The sequence below is a fragment of the Papaver somniferum genome, chromosome 10 (genome assembly GCF_003573695.1).
Source record: "Papaver somniferum cultivar HN1 chromosome 10, ASM357369v1, whole genome shotgun sequence".
NCBI classification, from domain to species: domain Eukaryota; kingdom Viridiplantae; phylum Streptophyta; class Magnoliopsida; order Ranunculales; family Papaveraceae; genus Papaver; species Papaver somniferum.
The window spans coordinates 44,491,990-44,504,341 of record NC_039367.1 but is presented as its reverse complement, the minus strand read 5'-3'; the positions used below and the strand labels follow the sequence as shown (position 1 = coordinate 44,504,341).

Here is a 12,352-nt window from a genome sequence, read left to right as displayed (position 1 = left end):
GATCAAAAGAGACAAGATTATGCACACCTCAGGCTTTAGGAAAAGATTTTTTTTTTGTTTTTTATTTCTTTTCTTAGCATTGTTGGGTTTTGCAAGTTTGGAATTCTTTCATATCTAATTGGTATTGGAAAGGACTTCCCTGCTCAATCAATAAAAGAGGGTTATTCTCGACAAGTCTACCCTTCTTAGGGTTGTGAGTTGTGCGTGCACGAACCTGTGTTTAAAGGTTTCGTAACCCTACATTCCTTTTTCCTTCTCTGAAACTCTTTTTATCTTAAGACTACTTGTTGAGTTTAAATTGTGAATTCCTCTCACAAACCCGTACTCATATGGATACTCAAAGCATCATGTCTTCTGATGGAAAAGATGTTAATATGATTCTTATGCCATAAATCATGAAGGAAAAAGAAAAATCTCCGTTACCTCCAACTTTGAAAAGAAAAAGAAGGAATGTGAGGAATCCAAGAGTTGTTCCTTCAAATTCTCAGAAGTTTTCTGATGTTCTTGAAGAGTTGAAGGAAACAAGGAAGGAGATTCAACAAATAAAGGCTTTTGTTCTGAGAACTCTTGAAATGCAGAAGGTCCTGGTTCGACATCATCAGCCTAGAAGGTTTGACGGAATTGACTCATATCTTCATGAACCGTATGTTCCAATGGTTGTTGACGACAAGGAGTTCGGGGACGATAAAGAATTTTTCAGAGGTCTCAATGTCTAGGAAACTTCTTATGAGAATTTATTCTTGTTTTTTAAGAAGGATAACTAGAGTTTGGAATAGCCATTATTGTGAGTACACATAGCTATGTCCAACATTTTCATCTTGCAATGTTTTTAGATTTATTTGTTTAAATTCTAAAGTTTATTTGGAAGATGATTTTGCAGTATTAATCTTTATGGTTTTATATATTGCAACTTGTTATGGGATATATGTGTTTGCGTCCGTGAACTATGATTGTCCCATACATGGTCAAAAGTTAAGTCTTTCATATGTCGATATGCAAATATTGATAAAAGATTGAATAAACTTTTGACAAACAAAAGATAAGCCTATTATGTCATTATGAAAATATTGATGGAAGATATGATGAGCTTTTATTTACAAAGATTAAGTCTATTATATGTCATTTTGCAAATAGTGATGAAGAATAGAATGAGTCTTTGTTTATTCCGCAGTATTGATCTTCCTTGATCCATATTCTTTATGTAAATACTGTACGGCTCCGTAAGTTCGCTTATGTGAGCATTTCCAATTAAATTAATCATAGGTTCTCTTGTGGTTAATTTAATTGAGATTTTTGGATACAAATTCATGTTCATGTGATTTGTTAATGTCCAAAGAAATCCTTCTTTTCTTGTGAAAGTAAGGTCGCTATTGTTGTTCTTTCGCCAATGACATTTTATGGGGGAGAGTTCTTAATTGAACTTGTGCTTAATTTCCAAATCTTTGTGGGGAGTGCGGTTGTGGAATATTATAGGGGTTATCTTGTATCTTTATAAACTCCTTGATGAATGCATTTAGTTTCGACTATATGATTGCATCTAAAAAGGTTGATACGTGCTTTCTTTTGGTCATGAAGTGTCTCTATGGAAATTTCATTAGGATCCCACTAGTTTTCGTACCTTTGCCAGTTTTATTGACAAAAAGGGGGAGAATTAATGTGTAGTTCACACTACAAATACATATGGTTTTCGGATCATTATGTAAGGGGGAGTGGTTTTCATATGAGATGAAGTATTGACTAAGGGGGAGTGATACATATCACCATAGTATTGTTGTCAAAGTTGTGATACAATTGAACTTTGATGTTGTGTAATAATACTATGACACTGTGTAACAATGATTGAGAGCTATTGTTTTCTCATTGTTATGGCTATGGATCTTCAACAACGGTGATGCTGAATTAAATATCTTTGGAATCATTGGAGTACTTGGAAGTGACGAATATTTCGTGTAATGTTGAAGAACCAAGAAGATCAAGCATGTGGATGAGAAGCTGCAAAGTTTATTTATTTTGTATTCCATATGTATTGATAGTTTTGTCATTAAAATTGACAAAGGGGGAGATTGTTAACGCACTGCTCGGTCGAACTCGCAAGCGTTTATATCTCAAGCTTGTTTTTCAAGTTTAGTTTCCAAAACTATAATTCTTGATTTTCTAGTCTACTTATAGCTAAGTCTTGGACTAGGATAGTAAGTGTAGTTGAGATCTAGACTCCACGGCATTCATCATGCAAAGACGAAGAACTACTCAAGGAACTGGTGGAACTTCATCGACAAAAAGGTATGTGGAGACTTGAACTTATCTATTACTCAAAAGTCTATCTATTATATCTCCTATCTTGAGACAAAAGTCGTATTTCTATATCGACTTCGATGATACATATTTGCTATTTCGATCCGATTTTATCTCGCTTACCTATTTCTCGAAATATGTGTTGGTAAGCTTTCGCTTTGGACAAGTTCATCTTTACTCGTGACGAAAGTCATGTTGATTATTTCAATATCTTGAAAATCTCTTTGATGAAAAATAGTTTGTGAATAACAACTATATAACATCCTCTAAGAATGTTTCAATGATTGAAATGAGAGTTTAGAACATGTAACCATCTTTGGATATAAGCATAGTGTGTTTTCACATTTGTGTAAAAGTCCAAAACCGGGAACCCAAAGTATGCGTACTCGTACGCATACTGGCGGTTGTTGGAAATCCGGGACAGTATGCGTACCCGTACGCGTACTGGCGGAAAGTTCACGTCCGTAAATTTCTGCTGGAGTTTGGAATTGAAAAAAAACTCAATCTGATTACTTAAGTACGCGTACCTGTTCGCATACTTAGGTAGGTTACTTTCTAAAATCGGCTTGTTCATGAATTAAAACATTTATATATATTAAGGAATGCAATCTTTGCAAACCGTGGCTATAATGTTCATAAATCGATTCGAATGAATCAAAACCGATTTTGCTTCGATTGTGTCTTTTATACTTCTATGAGATCTAAGAAATTGAACAACTCTCTAACTAGTTCATTTGAGTTATTTGAACTAGTTATGGTGAAGATGAATAAGGTTGATATGAAAGTGCTCATATGGCTAACCATTGGTTAACTATTGTTGAACCAACTAGGTGTACACGTTTAGGTATGGTTACTCAAACCAAAATGAAGTTACATTTCATTTGTGTATAACAAGCTAAGTTCGATATAACGGTTGAAAGATATTAGCTTAAATCTAATAAGGTTTTCATATAACGGTGAATATTGAATGTTTTGTTACCAAGGTATAACTTAGATTGCAAACCCTGATTTGGAGACTATATAAAAAAGAACTCTAACAACTAGGAAACCTAATCCCCACACCTCCTGTGTGATACTAGTTGTATAAGCTAGAGTCGAATCTCCTTTAGACCTTAGGTTTATATCGAGACCATGTAGGTTAACGACTTAAAGACTTCATTGGGATTGTGAAGCCAGACCCAACTATTTCTTTGCAGTTGCATGATCTGATCTTGTTGTTTCTATCGTGATTGAGTGCAATCGTAATATTGGCTTGAGATTTATACCTCCGATAAGAAAGATAAAAAAAGTAGTCACAAACACCTTCTTCTCATCGTTTGTGATTCCACAATATCTTGTTTCGCTAGTCGATTAAGATTATTGTGAGGTGATTGATATTTCTAGGCTGTTCTTCGGGAATATAAGTCTGGTATATCAATTGGTTCCTGTTCACCTTCATTTATCAAAAGACGGAACAAAACCCAGAGGTATTTGTGTGGGAGACAGATTTATCTATTCCTATAGACTTTTCTGTGTGAGACAAATTTGTTTATTAAAGTCTTCGACTTTGGGTCGTAAAAACTCTTAGTTGTGGGTGAGATCAGCTAAGGGAATCAAGTGCGTAGTATCCTGCTTGGATCAGAGACGTAAGGAGCACAAGTGTACCTTGAATCAGTGTGACATTGATAGGGGTTCAACTACAGTCCAGACCGAAGTTAGTTTGTATTATGCTAGTGTCTGTAGCGGCTTAATACAGTGTGGTGTTCAATCTGGACTAGGTCTCGGGTTTTTTCTGCATTTGCGGTTTCCTCGTTAACAAAACTTCTGGTGTCTGTATTATTTCTTTTCCGCATTATATTTTTTTATATAATTTAAATACCACAGGTTGTGCGTTGAATCGACCAATTGGTAAATCCAACCTTTGGTTGTTGATTAAAATTGATTGATCCTTGAACATTGGTCTTTGGTACCGTTCAAGTTATTTCTATTGTATTCAATCAGGCTCGCATATTTCTATTTGTTTGAGTGAGGATTGAATCGAGAAATTGAGATATAACTCTTTGATATACTTTTTTATTAAGATTGAGTCTGATTGTCTAGTGATTCTCTTAAAAGTATATTGGAGTTAGTCCATACAGATTGCTAAGCGAAATATTGGGTGAGGTTGTTAGACCCCGTTTTTTCATGGGGAATGGTGCCATAATAGAGTGGATATTATGAATACTTTTTATAAATACTTCAACAAAATGGCTTCATCCACCAACCAGTGATCCAGGACGAAATCCTAAATCTCATCCCGAAAAGCATAACATAGATGGACAATGTAAAACTTTTGATCACTCCAACGGAGCTAGAGATAGAACTCATTTTTTTTGTATGCACCCAAATAAATCTCCAGCCCCGGATGACTCCCCAGCGGGCTTTTACCAAAAGAATTGGCACCTTCTAAAAGATGATATTATTAAGATGGTGACACAATTCTTTGAATCAAAACATCTATTAAAAGAACTCAATGCAATATTCATAACTCTAATACCAAAGAAAGAATTCCCAGAGTCCCTAGCATACTACAAAGCAATCTCCTTATGCAACATTATCTACAAAATAATCTCTAAATTGCTTGCAAACAGAATAAATCCCTTTCTTGATAAATTCATCTCCCCTTATCAATCGGCTTTTATCCTTGGTAGACAAATTTCTGACAATATTGTCATAGCTCATGAGGTTGTTCACATAATGAGAACTAAAACAGGTTATTTAGGGCTAAAACTGGATATGTCTAAGGCTTTCGATAGAGTTGAATGAAGTTTTTTGGAAGGAGTAATGGGAAAAGTGAGCTTTTGTGAGAAGTGGATTGGGCTAAGTATGCAATGTATCAGTACAACAACCAGTGCGGTCCTGACCAATGGTTCTCCAACGGGATTTTTCAAACCCAGTAAAGGAACATGACAAGGGGACCCTATATCTCCTTACATCTTCATAATTTGCATGGAAAGTCTATCTAGAGTGATCATTTAAGTCGAAAAAAGAAAACGGATAAATGAGGTATGTTTTCCCAAGAATTCTCTAACGATGTCCCACATTCTGTTTGCGGACGATTGTCTCATTTTCACTAGAGCTAGGAAAAAGGATTGTAGAAGATTATTGACAATCCTAGAGATGTTCAGTAAGGGTTTGGGTCAGATGATAAATTATGAAAAATCGGGGATATTTGTCTTGTACCGTGTATGAGAGGGGAGTGCCTCATATCCTGTTAGTGTCAGTATTTAGTATAAGTAGTTGGTGGTAGTATTTAACTTAAGAGTGGGTGTCCTTATCATTGTAATGAGTGAGTTAGATGTAAACATCCGGTGGCATTGTAGCCGTTGGATTTAAGAGTAAGGTCTAGCTTTATAAGCTGAAAGTCCTGTAATAGTTAGGTTTATCAAATTATTAATCCAGATAGAACATTTGTTCTTCAGGCTGCATTCCTTACGAACCAGAAGGCTTGATCCTCCAGGATTAAGAGAGGTTTACCTCAATTTGTGAATCAGAAGGCTTGATCCTCCGAGATTAAGAGAGGTTTACCTCAATTTATCTATCCAAACATGTTATGTACACCTAGGTACATGACAACATTATGCTCACTGGCATCCTAACACTGATTTCTCAAAACAACAATCAATAATAAAAACTATTCATAGAGATAATATTTGGAAAACACCTGATGTACATACTAATAATACAAACTGTGATGTATCTTGGATTTCTGCACTTACTAATGCTGGTTTTTGTATCATTATGGGAATCTTGAGAGCAGCATCAGCAAAAAATGTAGCTTTGCTACAGGCAATAAAATGGGACATATCAAGAAAAATTGCAAATCTGGTCATTGAAGGGGATAACTTATCCACAATTCTGTATGTGTAGGGGAAGAGAAGTTCATCCAGTGGCAATGCATAGCAATCTTAGATGAAGTAATGGAATTAGCAAATCAATAGAAAAGCAAATGGGGCAGCTGATTTATTAGCAAAGAAAGGAAGAATTTCAACTACAGATCTATCTTGGAAGACTTAGGTTCATTTTTAATTCCTAGGATTACATACGACTCTGTAAAAGCATACAATGCTAGTACTTCAAGTAACAATGTCACCTGAAGAAGCTAATCCGTCAAATTCAGCCATTGTTAGGATAGCTCATTTGGAGTCTGTCTCAAACGAGACAGAATAAAATGATAGCAGACTCTGTTTTATTTCTATATATCTACCTTATCTTCAAAAAAGAATTAGGATAGCTTATTTGGAGCCTGTCTCAAACGAGACAGAATAAAATGATTAGCAGACTCTGTTTTATTTCTATATATCTACCTTATCTTCAAAAAAAAAGTATACGATTCTTTGACTTTGTTCCAAACAGCTGGAGCTTAAATGTCCTGATCAATGCAAGGGTCATGGCTGTGTATTCCACCTCTAAGATTACCGCCAATGCTACGTCTGCTTTAATGTCCTAATTCAATGGGTTCTTGCCAGATGGAGTCTCGTACCAAGTGCATAAAGACAGCTCCTGTTCTAGAACCAGCGTCTTCAATACCCATGCCTAATAAGCCTCCTGTCATTCCAAACTTCCTCGCCTTTCCTGAAGCACTCGAGAGTTGTTTTTATCCGAGTTCCTTAACCCTGAAGTAGCTTTTGAAGAGGTCTGGCCTACCACTAAATCAATAGTCACACCACCAGTGTCTCACAGTCAGTCCTCGTGGTTGTTCAAAAGGCTTCTTACCCTAATGAGTCAAGATTGCAACTAGTAATGGCTCTTTGATGTGAACCATGGATATTGAAAACGACGAGACACCAAATCCTTTCAGCAAGGTCACCTGGAGATATATGAAACATAACATATCCAACATAAAGACAGAGAAACATCAAAAAAAAAACTGAACTATGCATGCTACATGCACATTTTATAAAACAATTGTTTTTTTCTCTCTTCTAGATTAGAATATGGTAACACTGAATTATCTTAAACAATGTAATGACATCTGTTTAATTAGTCTTTTCTTGGAGTAGGTAGATGCAAAAGGTTAATCGGAAATGAAAAGAAACTTGGGCCGCCTAGTTGCCATCTTAATTTGCATCAAACACGAGCCTGGCTGGGTAACAGTTAGGAGCAGCCTAGATCAACCAAAACTCTAAACACCCCTCAGTAGCGATAAACAGAGACCCCATTTGGCAGCAAAATATGCTAGTTGTTTTCTAGTTCGGATATCTTAATAAATCAAATGAACCTTTGAGTTTATTACCATAATTGGTTAACAAGTTCAACGGAGTTGATATGAAAATGACATAATATGGGCTGATGTCTTTCCAGGCCATATTTGCATTGATATATGGGTGTCAATTAAGTTATGGATCTATCCAGCACTAAAACCTAGTAAATAAGCTATTTCTGGTTTTCCAGCTCACTAGAATCAGGATTACGGGTCCTGGTGTCAGTCTTTTCTTACGGATTTGGGTTCCAAAGTTCCATTTCTCTGAATATTCAATTCATTCATACAAATGATTCCAAAATATTTCCTTAATATGACAACTGACTCTCAGAATCAGTATTGCTTCATTAGGATTAACTTACAGTCCTCGTGCTCCTTCACCTCTCGTGTGCAGCTGCAGCACCTGCAGGGAAGATCATCCCAGGCATAGCAAAGAATAGAAATGTTATCCCAAAGCATTCATTCTTACTAGAAGAAAAAGGTTATATGGTTTATGGGAATAACCTTGTTTTGTAAAGATTTCCTTTGAACATTGCCCCTATCCCAGTTAAGTACAATTTGAATAAGGGTGACCTGCGTAGAAATGTTTTTGGAGTTAGTGCAAATGCATGCAATAGGCACATATATGTGCCTAATATGCAGGCACAGTAAGGTGAGTATCTGTTAAGAAGTTGCCTCACTATACATGGGTTATTTACTCTTACAAATGATATTAACTGAAGTGATACGATTACATACCAGATAGGAATTGCAATTGCTGGAAGAATTGGTGATAATTTCCAAAACGCGTGAGATTGACTCCTCATTAACACCGCCAAATATTCAAGAATGTCATTTTCCTATTACGAGCATTCCGAGACAAACAGAAATCACAAAATTCTAAGAACACCCAACTAACTTACAAATGTAAGGAGCATGGATGAGAACTCGTAAACTCAAAATATGAAACTAGAATGTAAAGATTCTAATGTATGAAAAGTTGTAGTAAGAAATACCTTTGAATTCCTTGTTTCTTCTTTAGAGTGAGGAAATTGAGATCTCTCTTGCAGTAGGTTGAACATTTCATGGTAGTTTATTGATTTGGAACAAATGTCATAAGAAACTGACATGACGTGTTCGATTAGATGATTCCAGCTGCTGGAAATGTAACCTAACAAACAGAGCTCCTGTTACAATTTAAGCATCAGTATTAGTCTTATTGTACATGATTCTGATTTCAAAAGGGTAACGGGTGTATCTGGCAGATATTTTCTCCTACCAAGTACAACTTCTATTCCCAAAACAAATCTTAATGATCTGTAAACTGTTCACAGGTGTTTGGTTGCACATTCTAGAGAAAACTTTATTGATTTATTCTGGATTATTAGTGTCAATTCTTAAAGATAATTGCATCTCTAGGAAATAGTCGAACCAACTTACTATTATTTCAAGCAATTCATCACCATTGGAAGTGTCCAATCGTTCAAACACCTGAATCCATTGAACTTCAGGGGACGAAAATATTAACTTAGCACCTGACACCAATTTAATAGTCCTTTCGTCAAGCAGATAGGAAAGGCCCCTTGATCTCCACTTATTCCATAACTCAAATTCAGCCAACTGCTCTTTGCTCCTGTTTGCAAGTAAAAACCATATCATTAAGTTCACATGAAAATGATTGGTTAGGATAGTAGTACACCTTTATGCATATTTGGCTCAAAGTAATTGAAATTCCCTGTAATTGGGTTACAGGGTAATTAGATATATTTGATGAACCAGACGGTGAAAAACAATATAATTTTAACAAAGTAATCAAACTATATCTATTTATGCATTTGGATTCAATAACTTGAATAAAGCAATGCTGTTTTATAAGAAAGGCAGCAACGAGAAGGTACTACATTTCACAAAAATCAAACAAAGTAAAAGGTACTACTACATATTACACAAAGCAGACATATACATACTTACACAAGAGAAGTGCCATCCTGTGATTGCATTTCCAATAAAGTACTCTCCTTCCCGACTAATTCTCCACATGTTAGACTCTTTGATAGAATAGTCAACCCAGTTTCAACTGACAGTACACGAGACACTGAATTTTCCCTCTCTAAGATCTCTTGAATTACAAATTCCGAAGGATCATTGCTGCAATTGCGCTGCACCTTAACATTTGAAACAGACTGAGGTGCTCGAGTATTATAATATGTACTGTGCAGCAACAACTTCTCAAAGTAAACATTAAGAAAATCATATTCCGCTCTTTTAAGGTTATCAAGTTCCAATTCAACAGTTGCCGTCAGTAAAGCAGTAAAATGTACATCTCTTAGGGGCAACGTCTGAATTAGAAGTCTCATTATTAAGTCTCTCCCTTTCATTAGAGTTGCAGATGATAGATGTCTAATTCCCTAGAAGATCATAGTAATTCCGATCAGTAAGCAAAAAAAAAAAAAAAAAAAGACTACATTTTTTCGTACTAAAAAGAAAACATAGATATGAGTTTCAGTAAACCTGGGGAAAATAAGGATTAGATGTCATTTCGAGTAGAGCTGCATCAAGTTCCCTTACTGAGCCTGTATAATCATCTGTACTTTCTAACCCCTTAAATACCTGAAGATTATACTCATATCAAACAAGTCAACAGAGTCAAGTCTAGGTCAAGTACCCTCAGAACAATTAACACATAATCAAATCAAATGTGATCAAGTTTTATCTAGCGACTAATTATCGAAATGTTTTATTCAAACTAATAATTTTGAGTAGTACTTACATTTTCATAGAAAATACCCCATTGTATACATTTCTGGATGTTATGAGAATCCCAAGTAGCAATAGAACCAGAAGATTGATAACCAGAACCTAAAATCATTATATCTATAAACCCTTTAATCAGTTTTAGTAAATCTTCGAGAGGAATCTCTGGATGTGACCAACCCATTCTACTTCCCCAATAAACTTGTTAGGGTTTTTTCTGGTTAGGAAGGAATCGAAGGATGCCTCCCGCGCTTTTTTTAGCCTAAAAAGATAAGTGAAAACCGAAAGTGAAAAATATTGTAAACCCCGTACTATAGGGGTTCTACACTCTAAAACCCCACTATTCAGGCATGCGAGAAAAAGAGAGTTTCCTTCTTCGAAACACCTATAAATATAGGGGATCATTTAATCTCTATTTTGTGACAAATCTGAATTGATGGCTTTTCTCCACTAACCATAAAGATATAGGTACTCATCACATGCTCAGCTCAGCAGATCAAATTATGTGTGACAATGTACAACAAATTCTTAACTCCTACTCCACTTCGGTTGGTCAGGTCATCAACAAACACAAATCCACCCTCATTCACCACCCACGCACCCACAACATGCCCAATCCTGACTAGCAGATACATTCCAAATCCCACCAACTCATAACCCACCGATCTATTTAGGAGTTCAATTCAAACAAGGTAGAAACTTCGCCGATTTTTGCTCAGCTGCTTCAAAGGTTAGAGAGAGCAAAGGGTGGATTGTCAAAGGGAAACCTAGGCTAAGGACTAATCCATGGATAACCCATAATATGAGGCCCTTAATTAAAAGAAGTTTAAATCTAGGCCCCGAGTTATTAAAAGACATACATGCCCTTTTATATGAACCATGATATTGGGCATACCAAAAACTTTCAAGGCATACAAAGAACTAGTCCTAACTTGGGTGACCTTATAAGGGGTACCCTATGGGGTGGTTCAATTACCTATATGCCCTTAAATCCTTTAAATTACTACTAATCTATCCCTAACCCTAATACAAAAATCCATAATCATAAACCTAAAATCAGTTTCAACCCCTTCTTCTTCCTCCTCATCCTCCACAGCCGAACCCACCTTCTCCTCTTTTTTTCATCGTATCATCGCCGAAATTTAATCGTCGATTCGTGAAAATTTAGTCGACGATTAAACTCACCTATATAATGGTTCGCCGTAAGCCAGTATCTCGTTCTAATCGAGCGATTGAACAACCCATTGAAGAAGAAGAAGAAGAAGATTTAGAAAGTGAAGAAGAAACTCAAAATCAACCGGAAGAAGAGATTGAAGAAGAACCAACTCCAGAAATGAGAATAAGAAGGTTAGTTTTACAAACCCATCTCGTATTTGATGTTTTTGATTGGTTTGATTGATTTAATTCGTCAAAATCATGTTTCTACGGCGGTTACAGGGTATGGTTCGGCGCAAAACAAATCTTAGATGTGCGCCGAGCTGTTCTTGAAACTGAACCCTGAAAGTGCATATGAACGGCTCGGCGTATATCTGAAATCCGTTTTGAGCCGAACTTAGTGACACAGAGACTTATATTTAGGATTGGCTTATTCGATGGTGTTAGTTTTGTGCCGAATATGTTTTGTGAATTTCAGAAATTTTGCATGTGCGTAGGATCGGCTTGTATGGTAGTTTTAGTTTTGTGCCGAATAATTGTTGTTTGAATTTCAGAATTTTTGCATGTGCTTAGGATCGGCTTGTATGGTTGTATTAGTTTTGCGCCGAATAAAGGTTTCAATTCATAAGTCTAGATTCGGCTTATTCGATAGTATTAGGGTTGCGCCGAATATCATTGTTAAATTTCATAAATTTTACTAGTGTGTAGGATCGGCTTATTTATATGATATCATGTTGCGCCGAATACATGTTTGAATTCATAATCATAGACCCGGCTTATTCGACGGTATCGGTTGTGAGCCGAATATTTAGGATCGGCTTATAATTGTTTTGTGGTATGAGCCGATCCACTCTCTGTGTAAGCTAATAAAAATTTCAAGAAATGATTCGGCTCATATGTGTTATTTAGGGTAAGCCGAGCCATCTTATTTTCTTACAAGTTTTTGGCTTT

General features: G+C 36.0%; 1 protein-coding gene across 1 annotated transcript; it reads right to left on the bottom strand.

The window, feature by feature from the left end:
• Positions 1 to 6,269: 6,269 nt before the first annotated feature.
• LOC113319120 lies at positions 6,270 to 10,576 on the bottom strand. The gene is made up of 9 exons (XM_026567398.1): positions 10,263 to 10,576; positions 10,004 to 10,102; positions 9,464 to 9,900; positions 8,933 to 9,125; positions 8,509 to 8,679; positions 8,252 to 8,352; positions 8,018 to 8,086; positions 7,876 to 7,916; positions 6,270 to 7,120 (listed from the first exon to the last, which is right to left on the bottom strand). Exons 1-9 carry the CDS (start codon positions 10,428 to 10,430, stop codon positions 7,023 to 7,025), a joined length of 1,377 nt encoding a protein of 458 aa, XP_026423183.1. The 5' UTR covers positions 10,431 to 10,576; the 3' UTR covers positions 6,270 to 7,022.
• Positions 10,577 to 12,352: the final 1,776 nt, after the last annotated feature.